At 38.2% G+C, this 19,808-nt stretch overlaps 2 protein-coding genes across 4 annotated transcripts in view; both read right to left on the reverse strand.

Annotated features, from left to right (window-relative positions):
- Positions 1-217: 217 nt before the first annotated feature.
- Positions 218-7,277, reverse strand: LOC128676317 (uncharacterized protein). Of its 2 annotated transcripts, none has more exons than XM_053756368.1 (5): positions 7,118-7,277; positions 3,579-3,683; positions 2,547-2,791; positions 826-1,068; positions 218-499 (listed from the first exon to the last, which is right to left on the reverse strand). In XM_053756368.1, exons 1-5 carry the CDS (start codon positions 7,146-7,148, stop codon positions 269-271), a joined length of 855 nt encoding a protein of 284 aa, XP_053612343.1. In that variant the 5' UTR covers positions 7,149-7,277; the 3' UTR covers positions 218-268. The 2 variants fall into 2 exon arrangements, with proteins under 2 accessions (XP_053612343.1, XP_053612344.1); XM_053756369.1 differs by lacking the exon at positions 7,118-7,277 and adding an exon at positions 4,465-4,601.
- Positions 7,278-11,073: 3,796 nt separating this feature from the next.
- LOC128676318 (protein peste-like) overlaps positions 11,074-19,808 on the reverse strand; it is a 32,027-nt gene continuing 23,292 nt past the window's right edge. For both annotated transcript variants that reach the window (XM_053756371.2, XM_053756370.2), the window contains exons 4-11: positions 17,838-17,995; positions 17,109-17,330; positions 16,685-16,816; positions 16,216-16,387; positions 15,824-15,902; positions 15,402-15,525; positions 14,805-14,872; positions 11,074-14,086 (exon numbers count right to left, since the gene is read on the reverse strand). In XM_053756371.2, coding sequence (XP_053612346.1) covers positions 13,819-14,086; positions 14,805-14,872; positions 15,402-15,525; positions 15,824-15,902; positions 16,216-16,387; positions 16,685-16,816; positions 17,109-17,330; positions 17,838-17,995 — 1,223 coding nt within the window. In that variant the 3' untranslated portion in view covers positions 11,074-13,818. The remainder of the gene's footprint in view (positions 14,087-14,804; positions 14,873-15,401; positions 15,526-15,823; positions 15,903-16,215; positions 16,388-16,684; positions 16,817-17,108; positions 17,331-17,837; positions 17,996-19,808) is intronic.

Consider the following 19,808-nt stretch of genomic DNA (forward strand, 5'->3'; position numbering starts at 1 on the left):
TAACTAACCTAAAGGTAACTAAGTATACTACATAAGTATATATACAGTAAGCGTATATAAACTTTGACAGACATGATAGCCACAAGACACAAGAGTTTTCTTTAAACAAATCTTCAACCAAAAATGAAGGTATTAACTAAACTAGTATATTAACTAAAAGTCACATAATACAATAATACTGGGTTCAGGAAGGGTGTAGGCGAAAACAGAAAATCCGTTTCAAAAATGATCACTGTATTTATTTTATAAATAACCACCCTAAATAACATTAAGTCTTAACCTGAGCAGCCGGGGAGAGCTGCAGCCTGGTAGCCAGCTCGGCTGGAACATCCAGGTATGTCTTCTCCAAACCCACGGTCAGTATGAGGGCTCTGAGGCGGTCCGTCTCCACGGCGTCCCCTTCGCTGGACCACACGGTCATTGTGGAGTTGAGATAGGAAGTCTCACGGAGAAGGTCGAGGAGAACTGGCTGGCTGTTCGAAGCTAGGCCTGCGCGGACCTGAATATTAAAAGAAAAAGACGGTGTATAGCAGTGTAAAGCAAACCTGCTTTACCAGAAAGTAACCACTTTCTGGAGACCCAATTCGCTTTTTGTAATCCTCAAAAACCCTATACATCTTATTCTAGCGGTTATAGGCTGGAGATTCTTTTCACAGGCGATAGGTTAGCAACATGTCACTGTCAAATATTTAATGTCAGTGTCACCAGTAAGCCCGCCACAGCTAGAAGTGGCCATCAAGTTTCGAACTGCAATGCGGGCTTAAAAATAACTTAATTCGTTCAAAGAATTAGGTATTAGAATATTTAAATGGCGGCCATACGTACCGGAAAGGTGACAGTCTGGGTTACGTGGTTCTCATGTATCATCCTGAGCATGGTCCCGATATGCTCCCTGCTGTACTCTCCTTCTGTGATGTTCCCGCCGAACTTGGTGGTCCAGCCTATGGACATCACTGTCCTGGGGTGCGTTGCGCCCAATTTGAGGAACTTGGCAGGGTCCACTGGCTTCGTGGTGGCGTCCACTGGCCCTGGGAGGATGTCAGCGTTCAGCCAGACCGGGAAGTTGATCTGAAGTCAGTACAGATTTCTTTCTTAGTTTTGTTTCTTATTAAATTTATTTGTATTTAGGTCGGAGATGAGTGCTATTTACTGAGACCACGTGAGTGAGATTGGTAATTATACAAACTCATGGTGGCACGACTACGATTCGAACCTGAGACCTTTCAATCAGAAGCGGGCGTTACCACTCAACCACCACCGTTTTTGGTATTTTGAGGACGGTTCATTTTCGGAGTAGGTAGTAAGTCCTTAAGCCAGCGAACTCAAAATTATGACGGCAATGAAGTAGACAATTCACACACATTCATTGAAATGGGCTTAATTTGTATCCAGGCTTTTATTAATGGGTTAAGTTCAAATTACCACAAACTAACCAGGAAGGGATCTGATAAAACCTTATTGGAACTTATGATATGATTCAAAATTGATCAGCGAGTGAAACACATACGGTCTTTGATGAAAGATTCATTCAATGGGGATTATGAATCCGCTTCGTAAGAAACTACTTAATAGGAAACAGATCGTATGTGATTTTCACGTGCCAAAATCACTGGATTGTATAAAACAAAGTCGCTTCCCGCTGTATGTCTGTCCCTATTCCTCCTCCTCCCTAAATCACTCTATCTATTACAAAATACCCGCATCAAAACCTGTTGCGTAATTTTAAAGATCTTAGCCAACATAGGGACGGGCAGATAGCGGGAAGCGATAAGATAATGAAACAGATGTAATTTTTATAGTCTGGACATAGTCTGGCTGGACCCTCAAGATTAACATTATTATAGACACAATTTTATTAAGAAAATAACAATCAAATAGAAGTCAGAGGTAGACCTTGGTACTGTAATGATACTCCTTCATAACATTTTAAAAACCTCTTTATTGCATTTCGAACGAAGAACAGAAAAACCAACAAGATTTTATTTGATGTATGTTTTGACGCATTCATCCTTCAGAGCTGAATAAGATTACCTATATGTAACAAAAGTATTCTTTATTTAATAAAGAGTATAAATATTTTTAATTAATAAGCGATCCCAATCGCTACAGTATGCTAAGTCGTCTTCATCGGTACCTCACTCTCATCTATATCAGCCAAACAGCAGTGCTTGCATTGTTGTGTTCCGGTTTGGAGGGTGAGAGAGGCGGTGTGATTACTGGGCATTGTGGCAAAAGATCCTAAGCCATAAAGTATGCAATGTGCGTGTGACACCCATGGCGCTGATAGGCTGTGGTGTTCACTTCCCATCAGGTGGGCCGCATGCATGCTTACATGCTTGGTAGTATTTAAAAAATCATGTCTAGAATTCTAAACATTAATACGGAGTGGTAAGGAGCAATTTTTGACAACTATTCGTTTCTGAGTCGCCGACAGACGGAAGTACGGATGGACAATTGGACATACACGACGAAACTATGGCTTGTGTTCCTTGTTAACCGCGGAACTCTAAAAACAAATTGTCCTCAAATTATCTTCACAATCTCACCTCAGGCTTCGTATACTGGCCGATCAGCTCCTGGGACTTCTCAAACGCCTCTATCGACTTAAAATCCAGTTTTACTCCCTTGGGCTTGGATTTGCCCTTGTTGAACTGCTGCACGGTCGACAGGAACTCCGAGAGACTCAGGTCGGAGGTGGTGGCTGGGGGGTGCGCCATTATCGGTATTGGAGGTCCCTCGGACCCGGAAATGTGGCCTAGGACAATGTCAGCTTCCAACATTGAAACTTCGCCTGAAAAAAAGTTAGATTATTGTTTGATTTTGGTGATTTTTAGTCCTAGACTAGATATTCTTCCGTAGTCCCCTATAGTCCCCTCCATAAGCTCTTCTGCGGTATGATAGGGACCAACACTGTTCAAATGAGTTTCTTTCGGCATTTCTTCTCAGCAGTGGTCGTTCCGAAATGCCAGTAGTTTGTAGTTTGTGAGAAATTACTATATAATATAAAATGTTACTTGAAAAAGTGTACCTGTGAAGGTCTAATTTCTGAACTGAATAAATGGAATTCGATTTGTGGATGTCGTACAAAGCGGCTAAATGATCTAGTCTTAATACCTGATAGGCAACAACATTCTTAATATGATTTACCTGTTATATACCTATATAATTTACCAGTGACCCGTCACGGCTTCAAACATAACAAACTATACACGGAAACATTCCTCAGGAAGGAATCACTGTATATATTGGTGAAAACTTAATGAAAATCCATGCAGTAGTTTTTGAGATTATCGCGACAGACAGACGCGGCAGAGGAGTTTGTTTCTTAATATGTAAGGATAACAATGTACAAAAGACAATGACCATAATATAGTCGAACATTATTATCTCCTATATGTACCTATTTTATTTGGTTTATCGTGTTTTATACCATTTTTTTCTTAACAGCACTCGATCACAACTTGATCTAAGGATCACAATCATTGTTTTTGGTTACTTTTTGAACATGTACTTTATGTACTTTGTTATACTATTAAAATATATATATATATTAAACTCCTTAAAAGTTTGTATCTTACTGGCTAAAGCTGCCTGAAGGTATGTCTTGTTGTTGACGGCATGTGCCCAGGTCACTGTGGTCAGATTCTTCATCAGGATTTCTTCCTCGTTGCTTACAGCGAACGCTGAAATATGGTAATTATTTGGTTAACCTTGGGCTGTTGAAGACAATTGAACGACAATAGGATCGCAGTCCGATCGGGCCGCGCAGTAACTGTCTCGTCTCGATTCCCGTTGTCTTATTCCCGTAGTGTCCCTTCATATTTTCTACGACGTGTTACGTCTCGTATTTTAACCACCAAACGTTAATCAATAATTTCATGTCTCTCTTCAGAAAATAATGAAGTTTCGTATAAACATTCACCACCTACATTCCACCTACATCACGCCCTAAGAAATTTTTGGAAATCCAATTAATGCAAATTATAATTGTTTACTAACCACTAGTTTTCGCCAAAAATTTCAAATATCACACTTTAGAAATGACAAAGTTCCATACAAAATTCTACCCGATGTGGCGCTACATAGGCGGAGGCAGGAAACGGTACAGGATACATTGTGAAAAACGTACTGCAGAATGCGCGGTAAAGATCCAGATTTTACTTCGATTCTTTTCTTGAAAGGGAAGCTTACCCGGGCCAAGCCACAGTCGAAAGACAGTTCACAATATGGACTGGCTGTATTCGTTACCATATAAAATTCTACTATTCAGGTAGAATTTCGATTTGAAAATAATGGCAACACCTGTCATCTAAGTATGACATACGATACAACTGTCAAAGTAGAAACACAAAACCTAAATTGGCATTGGTATAGTTTCAAAAATCAATTAATTTTGCAAACACAAGAGATTGGAAGTTGGTATCATATTTTGTTAGTACAAAACGGAATAAAATTATAACTTACGTCAATAAATGAGACGCACAGTTGTTGTTTACGACTTAAGTACAGGTTAATGCTAAAAATAACTGTGACTGACAATGACATTTATTATGGATTCCAAGTAGGTACGTTTACGAAGTGTGATTGATAAAAAATATACTTGATCTAGTATCAAATAATATAAATAGTGACCACCGCTGATCGACGACAACCCTTCTTTCGCAATATTTACATGTGGTATGTTTTCTCACATGTACAAGTATGCTTCTACATGTGAGATTACAGAGAGATTGCGTCGTGTGATTTTGCGAAGCACAACTAGGACGTGTGAATGTGATATATACTACATCTTCTGAACTGAATATGATTCGATATAATCAATAAGGATGTGAAGTGAGAGACATCCACAGCCAACATTTTATTTATTTATTTTTTGATTTATTGCACAAAAATATAATTTATTAAAGTACATTATGTAGACTTAATGCTACGTTATATAACAGTCAACCTTTGGATCATATAGACTTTCTTTTTACTTAAAAAATACACTCCAAAATATACTTTTATCAGAAATGCACAGTAGCAACTTTGCAAGCAATAATTTAATTTATTTTTTATTGGATCATTAATTTTTCTTCCTGTTCATTACATAGGTTTAGGATTCTTTTGATGGCTACCTCTTTTTTATTTAGTAAATCATCTGTACTACATTATGCAATGGAAAAGTATAATACTTTCTACTAAAATTATTTATCTAGTGTTACGTAACGTATCAAAATATGTTTTATTTACGCAAAGAAATAAAAAAAAATTGACAAAAGTATGATAGTTGTGTGAATGTGATTACTGTTGTGCACACATAGGTACAGCATTAAGGCGCCTACGTACCCTCACATCGCCTTGATATTGAATGTGATACTCCCCAGCAGAACCACTATGGATAAAATATGTATAAATACCTACATATCAGATTTGTTTGTTTGAAATAACTAATACAACACAAAACAGTACAGAAATTTAAAACGACTAACTTAAAGGTAACGGCGGACTTTTCCCATCTCTCCCTGTCAACCGGCAAGGGAAAAAAGAAACAGAAAAACGTGTAGGTAATACCGACTCCACACTGTCGAACAGTTTGCCAAACTTTGCCGCATTTCGTATACATTGCTGGTTTTTCATTGCGGTAAATAAAAGTACTGGTACTACACGGACAGTGTGGATCTGGTATTACAGAAAAAGATATCAAATCACGACCTAGATCTGATTTGATCGTTTGCCAAGACATGCATTGCGCTGTAAAAAGAATTTCACAATAAAAACACAGACAGACAAAATTTACATCAAATATTTGATTTAGGTACTCGTTCTATTAGTCTTACATCAAACGCTTCCTATTGGTTATCACTTTGTTTACTATAATGGGGGGTGAAATTCGGTATGAAAATTGTATCAGTTTCGCTTTCTCAGAGAAGTTCACGCGGACGAAGCCGCGGGCAACATCTTTTAGCGGTGTTTCCCAAATAATCAAATAAATTATTAGTCGCGTTTCAAGTTTTTTTCTAGTTTATTCCAATTCAAAAATCCCTTTTGTTCATTTCCTGTGATGTATATTAAGTAGTATGTTATGAATAAATTTATTTCTATTTCAAAATGAAAATGATAAAATTCAAACTATGGTGTTTTAGAACGATTTTGCAGCTCGCAGCTTCATACTTGCAGAATATACGCAGATACATAGTTTTATTCAAAAAAATCCCGTGTTTCAAAAATAATTTTAGATCACAGTTTGCAAATGGATGTAAAACGTGTCAGCACAACAATTCTAATCTGTCGAGGTCGAATCAATTCCGAGCGCCTTCTATAAATTAATAGCAATGACGCTGTTGCACTTCAGTACATTAAATTGTTTATTACAGCGCAGGCACCGGTGTACTGGTGCATTTATCCTGCTTCCGCTGTGGAAAACACCTTGAGGGAAATTGGCATATAGCTCACTGTTCAGTTGTCGTCAATGTTTATTTGTTATTGTCACCAATATATAAGTCAGTGGTTATTATATTAAACGCGCACGTACTTTCTTATTTTACTGACGTTTCGGGCCTTGTTGGTCAAAATCTAAGTCTGATTTCATTATATAAGTCCCTATGGTATATTCAGAATGTTCCCAATGATTTGTGTAGCAATGATAAATGGGTGAAGAGCAGTTTGGACATTCTCGTGAAATAAAATATTTTCATAAATGTAATTTCGGTGAAGACACCCGAGAAATCCACCCACAAATACTTCGTCCAAATACTTTAAAAGCGGCACTGAGCCGCTTATTTTTTGTATTTACATATAAGTAGTTAAACATTTTATTTTTATCGATATTTTTTGTGATTGTTAGTACCTATTTTTGACTTGAACTTAAACTGAAAATCACTCCTGGACTTTGAGAGGGAAGCAATTATTTTTTATGAGATTTTTCTAACAGGATGCATTTCCCGTCGCCGTTTACTAACTATGTATGAATGAACATTTAGAATTCAAAGATACACGTGCGATCTGTAGTTAAATCTCCAACCAGCCAGCCGATAAGTTGACAGGAACTCAAATATATTAACATGCAGTAGTATAAGTAAGAACGTACAAAACGAAATGAGAGAAAAAATAATAAATGTTTTTCAAAATGACTAACCTGCAACAGCTATTAAAAGTATCCACCACATATCGATTATCCGTTTTTAATTTGGGCACGTCTGCCAGAGGAGCTGGCACTCGCAATCTGGCCACAATATGGTGATACCACCTGCAATTGGAAAATTGGCCAATTGGCGAGCAGTTATTGTTGCAATGAACACTGTTAGAACCAAGGATACCTACCGTTTGCAAGGCGACAGGTACGTAGGAAATTGGCCAGCTTTAGAACTGGCCGGTTTGAAGATCCGTTAAAAAGTTGCGACTCGGATATCAATGCTTGTGTAATTTCTCATATTAATTGATAGGAATTGAATTTTTTAGTATGATTTAGGTTTATTTTTAATCCTAATGTTAACTAATATAATAAATGCGAAAGTAAGTTTGTTTGTTACCTCTTCACGCTCTATCTACTCAATCAATCTTCTTGAAATTATACATACATATAGTTTGAAGTACGGAGAAGCACATAGGGTAGGTTACCTTTCATCCCGGAAAAATAACTGCTCCAAATTCAAATCATTTATTCAGAAATTAGACCTTCACAGGCACTTTTTCTCGTCAATCTTTATATTTATAGTTATTTCTCACAAACTACAAACTACTGGCATTTCGGAACGACCACTGCTGAGAAGAAATGCCGAAAGAAACTCATTTGAACAGTGTTGGTCCCTATCATGCCAGATCAGCTTACCATTATTGTTTCTTACAATGTTTTTTTTTTCTAATAATATATAAAAGTACATAATGTACATAGTCAAAAGGTATATCAAAACAGGTTATGGTTGTGATCCGAGTGCTGATTATAATAGCTCCTTCAAATCACGCGAGCGAAGCCGCGAGAACTCCACCAATTTTCTTAATTTTTTTTTTATTTTTATAATAGTAACAGTGCTAGTGCCGGTACCTTCACAAAAAAATTGAGAAAACTGATGAAGTGAACTCAGGTTGCGTTATGCCAGCTCCTGTCGCCGAACTCAGACCCATGCCGACGCGAATGCGTGAACATTGCGTAGTTAGTATGAGTGCTTTTATTTACAGCAATGAAAAACCAGCAATGTACACAGAATCCGCAAAAGTTTGGCAAACTGTTTGGACGACAGTGTGGAGCCCAGACGACCTCAACTCGACTTAAACTGAAATATGGACCACGTCTCTATCGAAATTGGAGTTTTCCTTATCAATACTTAGGTTTCACTTATCAACATTTCTGTCATGCCATCGAAGATCATGAGATGTTGAAATGTTCGATGGTTTGCTTTCGCTAAATAACCTGTTGTAGAAGTCATTTTGATCCCTAAATAAATTTTGTTTCTGTTTTCCCGTTCCACATACCTATTGCTAAAAGTAACCTACAAGTGATTCTAGGTACTGTAGCTCATATTAATTATCCATAGGTCTTTTAAGAAATCATTTATTCACAATATTGACAGCAACATACTTATGAGAAAAATAACAAAATCTTCGGTTATCGTATACTTATTTTTGACATTATCGCTTCAATATTCTCTGTAGGTATCTTATCATAATAAATAAGTATGTTTTGTGTAGGTATGCCAAAACAACGGGGTTTATATTTGACCGTTACGTTTGATTCTTCCGTGCTTAAGTCATTTCTATATAGTGTTGATTAATAATTAATCACAACAACTAATATTAAAAATGCGAAAGTAAGTTTGTTTGTTGCCTCTTCACGCATTATCTACTGGACCGATGGTTATGAAATTTGGTACACGGGTAGAAAATAACCTGGAATAACACATAGCTTACTTTTTAGCCCGAAATTCCCACGGGAGCGAAGCCCCAGGGCGCAGCTAGTAAAATTATAAATGCGAAAGTATTTCTTTGTTTTCACGCTTTATGTGCTCGAGCAATTCTTGAAATTTTGCATGTAGTCAACGAATAGAGTAGTAGTAGATAGCACCTTTAATAAAACCAAATAAAACCATTGATCACGTGGGCAATACACGCGGGCGAAGCCGCGGACATAAGGTAAGTAGTTCGGAATAAAAAAATATCATCAAAGAAATAACGTGTTGGGTACGTTAAGTTTCATAGTAGTCCCACAATCAAACATTACGGCTGTAGAAACTGTAGAACGTCGTAAAAATGTTAGGTAACTATTGATTTTGTCAATAGGTACCTAATAAAAAGTATTTATCTATATAGGTATGTATTTTCCCGCTTTATACGGTTGCAGTGGGTGTATGGGTAAACAGAAATTCCCTGTGGACCCACTAGTGGATAGACGGGTCGCGGCTCCTAAAAAGAAACAGTATTATTGTGATTCAGAAATATTATGTTGATAATCACTTTATTGTCTGGCCACGCGACTGTGTCACGTGTCCACCTGGAATGCAAAGGATGTCTGAATTGGCTTGACGTCTCCCCTGCCCGTAACAAAACGGAGTCAGTTTGTGTTAGATTTAGCTGAATATAACTTCACTAAGGTAGCTTTGTCTGTGTATAAAATAAAATCTATAAATGCATTCACGATAATCAAATGTCACTCAGTTTTATTTATCGTAACACTACTTCTATTTTAATCGCGGCTTCGTAAGCGCTATTTTAATACGAGAAATTTACTTTTTCCCAGAATAAAAAAGTATGACCTTCTCCGTACTCTTAACTATGAGACATTTCAAAAAGATTGGTTGATACATATATAACGCGTGAAGAGGTGAATTAGTTGGAATGGAATTGGGATAGTTGAGAAATCAAATCTTTATTTTTTTCTTTCTTGCATTTATTATTGCACTGTAATATATTTGAACAATGCTTAATTAAAATTTCATTTTAGTATTCTTCTGTATCTACACAAATTGTATCTTAATTCTAGCGTCCGCACTACAGAACCTTTTTTTTTTTTTTACCTAGGGGAATGCTTGTTACGCACTGAGTGTGGTACTCCTGGGCCGCTAGTCGGCCCAGCCTACCCACTAAACCCCTGGGGCGTTTTCACGCTGCCGTTATGGGGGACGTCACGGGGTCGCTAGGCATTTCACCGCGACGCCCCACCGGCCGGCCTTTCGGCCCCGACCTGGGCGGGTAGCAAGCACAAGTGCTAACCACCCGCTCCTTACGCCACGCGAGCGTGACGCGGACCATCAAGCCCACTCCGCACACCAGTCAGAAAGCTGACGGGGGGAGCGGGCATCACCGACCACTGGTCCTGAAGGGACCAGCGGTCACAACACACATAGGACACACACAACAAAATCCTGGGTGCCACAGGGCACCCAAGTCTGCCTCTGTACGGGCGCAAGAGGTGATAGGCAGGTGACACCCACACATTGCGCTCGATACAGAGGCAGCCACCCTTCGGCCACAGAGGACAGGGGGATCGTCGAGAGACATACCGACTCTCCTCTTCCCCTGCGGCCCCACCGCACCGTGTTCAGCGCCACGGCCACGCTGTGGTCGCGGAGGACAACACCCCGCGACCCCACCTCTGGTCCCCTCTAGTTTCCACATCCAAAGGCTGGTGGCGGGTCACCAGCCAATGGCAGTACTACCGAGGGGACCGTCCACCAGGCCCAAAGCACCCACCAAAGTCTCTGGCCTTGGGTTCCTCTTGGTTCACCGGGGTGGCTGGTTGTGTCAGACCAGCCCCCCCCCCGGTTACTAAGCCCCACCATCGCGACAAGATGGGAACCCGTCGGTGGGGACCACAGAACCTAACTTAACCTAACCTAAAATGACAAAAATAACATTTTTCTAAAAATCTTATTGTGGATAAATAAATTAGCAATTAGAAATATATTGAAAACCTCTTTAAATATGTAAAGCCATCACCTACGGGACAGATATGCTCGAGAATAAGTTTTTGGCCATCCCAACCTATGTTCGACCATTGCAAAAGTTGTTTAAACACCGTTACCGCTGGCGGAGCACCTGCTGTGCCATTGAACTCCAGGAAGTCAAGATTTGAGAATTTATTAAATAAAAGAAGTCGTACACAATAAAATGTATAAAATAAAATTTTAATTGCATTAACGTCATTTCGATGTAAATATACATGGATGATTTAATCAATAGTACACTTATTTAAATAATTAACATAATATCTAGTTATTACAAAATATGGAATAAAATTATACTATTTGATCTTTCAATAAATAAAAATAACTTATTATCAAATACGAGTAGATCTAGAGTGACGTTTTTTCCTGATTTTATTATATACATCATTATATTTGGAATGTCTTTCTTCGTGTCGAGTCTGTTATAACACTCTTTTTATTAAAGTTACCTAAAGACACGTGACATGACTTTACAAATACTGCTATCTAATGGCAGTAGACGTTACCTACCTACGCAATTAGTGCACGGTTCCTCGCGATGAAAACCACAGGAGTAAATCAGAACAGAGGCTTAAGCTTCATATAATTACGATTTCATAGGTACACTTCTACAAGTATTCAGCGCATGTGTGTTTGTCTACTAACAGTTTGTTGCGAACTTGGGAATACTGGATAAAACCGGTTTATGTACGCGCGCTCTACTCGCCCAGTTGACAAATTGAGGGCTGCACAGCGTCACAATAAGTATATCGTTTAGTATTATCACTACGAATTAAGATTTTTCTATTATTGCGAGTATTTACTTATGTATATATTCGTTACTTATGTAATAATAGAAAAATCTTAATTTCATATAATATTAGGTTATGTCAAAAGTGTATTTGTTTTACGCCGACAATTATATAAAATTGTAGATTTTCCAATTGACAATTTGTTTTTCCACTTTTTTGTTTGTACTGTTTACAGTTTGGCGATGTTTTGTTTAGTGATACGACCTGTAACTGTTTTCCTGGATTAATAAATAAAAGAAGAAACAATGTTTCGCGCTCCTGCTCAGTTAAAATTAAGATAGCTAATCAAAATAATATGTAATATTGTAGTATATAGTAATATTTAGTTAGATTAGGATGTGTAAATCTAATGCTCTTCTTTTTTTTTCATGAATTTTGGACGCCACTCAGAATGCTTCTGTTTCGATTCCTTACTCCTGTCAAAAAAACATCGCTTCGGAACCAAGCGACTTGAATTGTCTTTGGTCCATATAAACTTAATATAATACCTAATTACAATATATTGATTACTTTTACGTTAATAATAATATTGCATAGGTACACTACACCTGCACTATCTGTCCAATAAGCTCATCGCTTTTCGGTTGTACCACTCAACTTTGACGTTGACTTTAACCTGCGCAGAACAACGTAAAGCTGGGCGTCGACTGGTGCAATCCACTCTGGCTCTCACATCAAACAAATCAAAATGTAAAGAGCACAACAAAGAGTGAAAAGCAATCCATTTATTGATTATTCAGCTTTTCTAAATACATATTATATGTAAGTATATATAGTTTGTTCATTTTGTATTTTTCTATATTCTACGTTTTTTTTTGTTAACCTACATCAGAGAAAAGTTGGTGTTTGTGTTTTGTAGATTTTTGAGTTTTAAAAAACTTGTTATTCTATATAATTCCATTTAATGCAAACAAAAATTAATTACAGAAATTTTGTATAACAGTAACTTTTAAAATATTCTTCGTGTAAAGAAAAATAATTTATTACGAGCAAATATTCGGTGATAAAACAAAACAATTTACAAAACAAAATAAAGTAGAGCTAAACTATATATTTGTTCAAATAGCATAATGGAAAATGTTTGTCTGTGCGTAATCTGTCTGTATGTTTATTTAACAATTAATATAAACTCTATCGTGGTCAAACTAACTTTATTAATATAGTTCTAATGTAATATCGATTTGATATAGGCTAGTGATACTATTCACAAATATTTACAAATGAGATTTACTTAACAGCCATACATACATACACTCTCTCTATATACATATTTCCTCATGGCTGAGGTCGTTACCTGGAATGAAACAGAGACAACAACTTTCTTTATTATTAATGGAGTGGTTTGCCGTTGCCTTTTCCATTTTACACACAAGTTAATAATCAACCAGTGTGCAGGTTTCCTCACGATGTTTTCCTTCACAGGAAGCAAGTGGTGGTCGATGAAAACTACTATACATGAGTCAGATTGGTATACAAACTCATGTGGCAAGGGTAGAATTCTAACCTCGGTCCATAACCACTGCTTCAAACTACATACATACACAATCATCTATATATCGTCATGGTACGTTTATTAATACCCTGTACTCTTCACTACCATACATGTATTCAATAAAGTTTTCACTAAAATTTACTGAACTCACTAATAGGGATTGTTAGTTAGTCGTTCAAGCTAACTACTAACTCGTCCAATCGCAAATCGCAACGTGTAAACTGACTGTTGTGTATGCACAATATTTAGGCATGTTCTTTTTATTTTAGTAAAGCATACGTTCTATTTTTCACATGATATGCGAATGAAAATGTTTTCTGTAGTCTTAATAATAAAAATAAACAAATTTTGTTTCCCATTTTAACTCATGGAAACGTGTTCTTTTTAACTCACGGAAACGTGTTTATTACGTTGTTCGAGTAATTTTAATGCGTTTTAAAATCGTATTTGGCAAGTAAGCATACTTAAAACGAATTTAACTAAATTTTTTACTTTTCTTCGGGCCTTGTCCCATCACTATTTGAGTTCTTAGCTAACATTAGTCCTGTTCAAATATAGGCCTCACTGAATTCACTATACAACTGTTCGAATTAATTATTACTAAAAATGTCTTTTGTCACATAGGATTTAATTTCATCTCCGCTTCGTCAATGATTTTATGATTTTTGGGTTTCGTGTATTCTGGTTTAGTTCTCCTACAGAAGTTGCATGTAGCTACCACTGCGACGATGGCGAAGGCCAGGGCTGTTCCGACACAGAAGGTGGCTCCCCAGTCGAGGATACTCCTCGCCATATATAACTCGTCTACTGTCTTCTCGTCTAACGATACTCGCTGTTGGACCCAGAAGACTGGGAACAGCAGCTTTGGCACCTTCAAGTATAATCTGAAAGAAAATTTGGGAAAATTTAATATTTGTATAATTTTCAATATAATAATATGTCATCGCGGACTTCCATAGTGCAAATAGGAAAAAAGGCATGCGACACGCATACATCACAACATTGAGTCGATTCGCAGTGAAACTCAGATAACTACAGTGCGCCATTGTGACGCAACGACAACCACGCCGCGATGTGATTGGTTCGCTGCGTCATACTTCGAATCGACTCGGTAGTGAGAAGTGAAATGCAACCCGCATATCGCCCTCTCTGATACCGCGTCGTACACGCACGAATACAAAAAAATCTCTTCTGTGCGCACGCGCGTTGTCAACTTTAAATAAATAAATAAATATTTAAGGACAAATCACACAGATTGAGCTAGCCCCAAAGTAAGTTCGAGACTTGTGTTATGGGATACTAACTCAACGATACTCTCGACCTCTCGGTTCAGAGGCAAGCACTTTACTACTGCGCCACCGAGGTCGTCAAACCCATCTTTGCATCCATATTTCTAATGCCATAGAACTCTGTAATCACACTGGCTCTCTCACTCTTCAAACCGGAACACAACAATGCAAGCACTGCTGTTTGGCGGCGGAAATAAAAGAGTGAGGTACCCAAACGGACTTTGTACCAAGTTCTACCAATTTCTACCAATTTCTACGCTGTTGAAATTCATTCTTTTGATGTAGGTAAATATTACATAATGTAATGGCTTACCCATTATCCGGTTCCATGTAAATGTTCAATTGGAACCTGGCTGCCACGTCAACTGGAATGCCCAATCTCTGAAAGGACACATAACAATTTTGTGAGACAGCATACAATATTTTTTCGCGGCATCAACAACAACTTTTTTAAAACAAGGGATCAAAATTTATTATGGAGGCTATGGAACACTTGGCTATTTATTTTTTTACATATTGATGTAGATAATTGTAATTTGCAAAGGTTGTAAGTTTGTATGGACTATAAAGTTTAAGTTTTAACTTATGCCATGTAAACCTTTACATGAAATATAATAAATTTGATCCGACCTCTATTATTGCAAGCTCTGACTTTACCACTTAATTATTATTAATTCATTTATTCGAGTGCTAAAAACAGGAATAAAAGTATTCCTGGACGCTAAGAAAAAAATTACGCTACACGTCTGCAAGTAACCAAAATTTATTTGCCTTCATACTCAGTTCAACCGTTAAACTAACTACCGAAAGTAATAATACTGCACACCGACTGCGCACGCGCATGTACACATATGTAACGTAAATTCCATACTGTAGACCTACGCGGCGTGTTTAAAAGTAAGATACTTACAGGCTCAACGGCAAAATAGAAGGAATGTTTCTCTGGATCAGGGTTGAGTCCCGTGAACAGGTCTTGGAGACGAGGGTCAGCGTGCAGGAAGTGAGGCGACGAGATGAATGTGGGAGAATTGAACCTTGGACACAAAAATATTCTTTACTAGCAAGAGTGAAGATTTGTTGTCATCAATCTGTGTGCGTAGTGAGACTTTGCTATTATTTCTCACCATTGAGTCGATTCGCAGTGAGTGCAGTGAGACGCAGCTAACCAATCACAGTGCGACATTGTGACGCAAAAAAAAACACACCACAATGAAAATCAATCGATTGATCGCTAAGTCTCACTCCGAATCGTCTCGATCGAGAGAATTTTCAGAGCCATAGGTTTTCACTGGAAAAACATAGATTGAATACTGAAATACGGATTTTACTCACCTACACGCAGATACGTTCATGACGCCGTGCCATTCGCACGGACCATTACAGAAACATGAATTTTCTGACGACACAGAGGCTGAAAAAAGATACACAATAGGCAGATTGAGAAATTAATGTTTAAGTAAGAAGAAAGGTATTTCAACAACTAAAAAAGAAAACAAGTCTACTGGAGACTTCCAAAGCGCAATATAAACTTTTTTTTTAAATTAAGGAACCGCTGATACCGAACCGCATTTGCATTGCTGGCATTATCTCATCTACCAGGAGGTGACGGTTTCCAAACGACTACACTCACATTTTCCAATCATAGCTAAGAACACTCTAGATCGAACTCTCTTTAAAGATATACATAGGCATGATTGTAATTTAATTTTGAGAAAGAAACTCACAGTTATCGAAACTACTAGGAGCCATAGCAAACTTGAGGTAGTGAAGACCGAAGTACTGGCCGCTGTGCACGTAGGGCATCTCAACGGTGCGACACAGGTCTGGCACGAACATCGTCAGCGTCGAGTGCTCGGACAGGTTCCGGGGCAAGAACTCGCCCGCGCTGCCTGCTAGCTGTGAAACACATTCATATGTATCATCTTCAGTACCTACCACTTCATCACCATCATCTGCTGGGGCATAGGATATGGAGCATGGGCAGCCTAACCTGCCTTCTGAAGCACGGATGAGCTCGAGATAATTCTTATACCCGACCAACTCGAAAGTGGCTTAGCTGTAACTATCACAAGTCGAGCACGCGAACCACTACGATAACGGTTGGCTTCACTCAATCCATAAAAAGATATACACGTTCAAAATGTACAAATACATAAGATTATAACCTGTCATGATACCGAAAAGTTCCCTCACCCTTGAACATTTTCCCTGGTAATACTCTAGATGGTCCTCATGGTTCCACCTCACGATCTGTCCGGGGAGCGTGCCGGTTTCTTCACCAGTCGTCACTTCCATGTAGCCATCCGTGTCCAAGGAATTATTCCTCTGAAACACAATCAGATATTTTGTATATGTTGTTGTTTTATCCGTGGCGTCGCAGAAAGTGAAAATCATAAAAGCTGAAAAACAGTGCTGGGCATATAGTGGCTGGCAAATAGGTGAAGGCTCAGTGTTACGCTGAACATAAGTGCAGTGTAAAACTGAGAACTTATGTTCAGCGTAATACTGAGTTCTTCACAACATCTACTGAGCTGCTTGCTAATTTACCGCCACATCCTAGTATGAAAAACATGTCCAATGTGTCGTAGTAAAGTTTCCACATTTTCGCTAAACATACCTGATAAAACCATCCAAACTTATCGAACTTGGGTGCTCCAGAAGGGTCGTCAGGCATGACCTGGGCTAACGTTAGCAGCCAGTCGCTGTAGCCCTCGAACAACAGTTCCCTGGCAGTCTTGGTCACGTGCACCCGGTGGCCAGTGAAGGTGTTCTTCAAGAATACACTGAACATGTACTGCTCGAAGTGGCTCTGATTGGGGCGTTCGCGGTGGACTGCTGACTGGAACGAAATGTAAATTATTAACCGACAGGTATTAAACGCTCACAGACCTTTTGTCAAGTCGGCTAAAATTGACCAGAATACGGAATAAGGGCAATGTCAGTATGTCAGTATGTATTGTGACGGTACTTGGCGGAGAAATAGTATTGCGGTGGAAGAAGATTCTCCCGGACAGACGTCGCTTGCTGAGTCAGTCGCACAGTGACCATGGACCTTTGCAACGAACGAGGAGAAATTTTTGTCTATCTTTCTTTATGTATGTTTGTTCTCGCATCACGAAAAAACGACTTGGATGGAATTTAATACGGTTTTTACAGTAATATAGCGGAAGGTGTAACTTCAAAGTTACTTAGATCCAGAGATATCGCTAATAATATGTTATGTGCCGACGCACAAAATGTACACGGGCGAAGCTGCGGCATAAGCTAGTATTTTCATATGTCTGACATTCCAATGAGGACGACCCGTTGGAGTGGTAGAGGTCCTCCCATGGTGAAAGATACTCACAGCAGTGATAACGTCAACGGTGGTGATAACGTCATCCAGGCTGCCCTCGCTGGAGTCGTCAAACTGCCAGCTGCGGAAGGTGCGGTAGCCCAGGGTGTGCTCCGCTCGGTTCCACGTCACGTTCACGTGCTCGCGGTGCTCTCTGAAGCGGTACGGGCCTGGAAACATCGTAAACTTATAGATAAAACACCTGTATGTTAGAATTTTATTACCCTATAAGGATAAATCACACAGATTGAGCTAGCCCCAAAGTAAATTCGAGACTTGTGTTATGTACTAACTCAACGATACTATATTTTATATAACAAATACATACACTTAAGTATAGGTAAACATCCAAGACCCAGGCCAATCAGAAAAGATCATTAATTTCCCTCGGTTTAGAGGCAAGAAACTTTATCACTGTGCGACGGAGGTCGGCAAATTTCAGCCTTTTCACACTTAATTAGTTTAGATTTTCAATTTAATTAGTATAAATTTTATTAATTCAACTTACTAGAGGCCCGTCCCGCCATCGCTCGGGTAAAAACAGAATTATACACTTAAAACGTCTTCAGGAATCATAGTTTCTATTAGTGAAAACTGCATAAAAATCCAGCCGTAGAATTAATTTTCAATTTGACTGATCTTTTTCTGATTGGCCCGGGTTTTGGATGTTTATATATATATGTATTCATTATAAAATATAGCATCGTCGAGTTAGTATCTCATAACACAAGTCTCGAACACATGATCACAAAGATTGAGCTCAATCTTTGTGATTTGTCCTAATATATTTATTATTTATTTATATTTAGTAGAAATACATGCAGAAAATGTGTAACATTAGTGTGATTAACTATACATAAAATAAAACTGTAAGTGAGATATAGCTATACATAGGAGATATTAATGAAAAATGATTATGATTATCTAGCGAATAGTCTAACTTAAAATTTGGTATAGATTTCATTGCGATACGTTAATTGGAACCCGAGATTGAATTTACCATAGAATTTATAGCGAACAGACACGGCAGTGGAATTTTTTTATAACATATAAGGAAGGATATGATAGATAAAATGTCTAAAAAACAACCAGCCTTTTTCTCTAACATTGGTGTCAAACTTTATTGCTGTCGCCTGACTATCTACCACGTATGGTGGCAAGTAATCGCATACAAAATGAACTTTAAAATGTCAATCAGAATGCATGTTTCCTCACGATGTTTTCCTTCAGCGGAAGCGATTGATGATGTGAGGATAATGTGTGCCGTGTGCAAGTGAGGATAGAAACTACTATACATGAGTCAGATTGGCATAAAAACTCATGTGGCACGAGTAGGATTCGAACAAGGGACTTTTCGATCACAAGCGGACGGTCTTAACCACTTGACCTCCACCACCTCCAGACAATAACAGAAATAGACAACTAATTTTGTAATCTTTTGCCCTGTACACCAAATCAGAATGCGTTACAAGGGACACCATCTCAAAAAACACAAAGTATCTTTCTTTTATTCTGCTTCCAAATAGTGAAAACGAACCGTGTCTCATTTACTACAATTCTGTACTATTACTACTACTGTACTCAAACTAAAACTAAAAAAAAAACTCAAAAAAAATTATTGACTACAAAAAGGACATTGTGTACATACATACTACGTTCATAAGCTTAATTATGTTTATTAAGCGGGTCCACCGTTCAATCATCCACCATCAAACTAGGAATAAACCCGTCTCTTGAATTACCAATCAAGAGATCTACCGAGATGAAATAATTAAAGTTATTTATGTAATAGTTCTGGAGTATAATGTACATGTACCGGTGAAGGAAAACATCGTGAGGAAACCTGCACACTGGTTGATTATTATTAACTTGTGTGTGAAATGGAGAAGGCAATGGCAAACCACTCCATTAATAATGCCAAGAATGTTGTTGTGTGTGTTTCATGCCACGTAATGACCACGACCGTCAGCCATGAGGAATACG

The sequence above is a fragment of the Plodia interpunctella genome, chromosome 16 (genome assembly GCF_027563975.2).
Source record: "Plodia interpunctella isolate USDA-ARS_2022_Savannah chromosome 16, ilPloInte3.2, whole genome shotgun sequence".
NCBI classification, from domain to species: Eukaryota; Metazoa; Arthropoda; class Insecta; order Lepidoptera; family Pyralidae; genus Plodia; species Plodia interpunctella.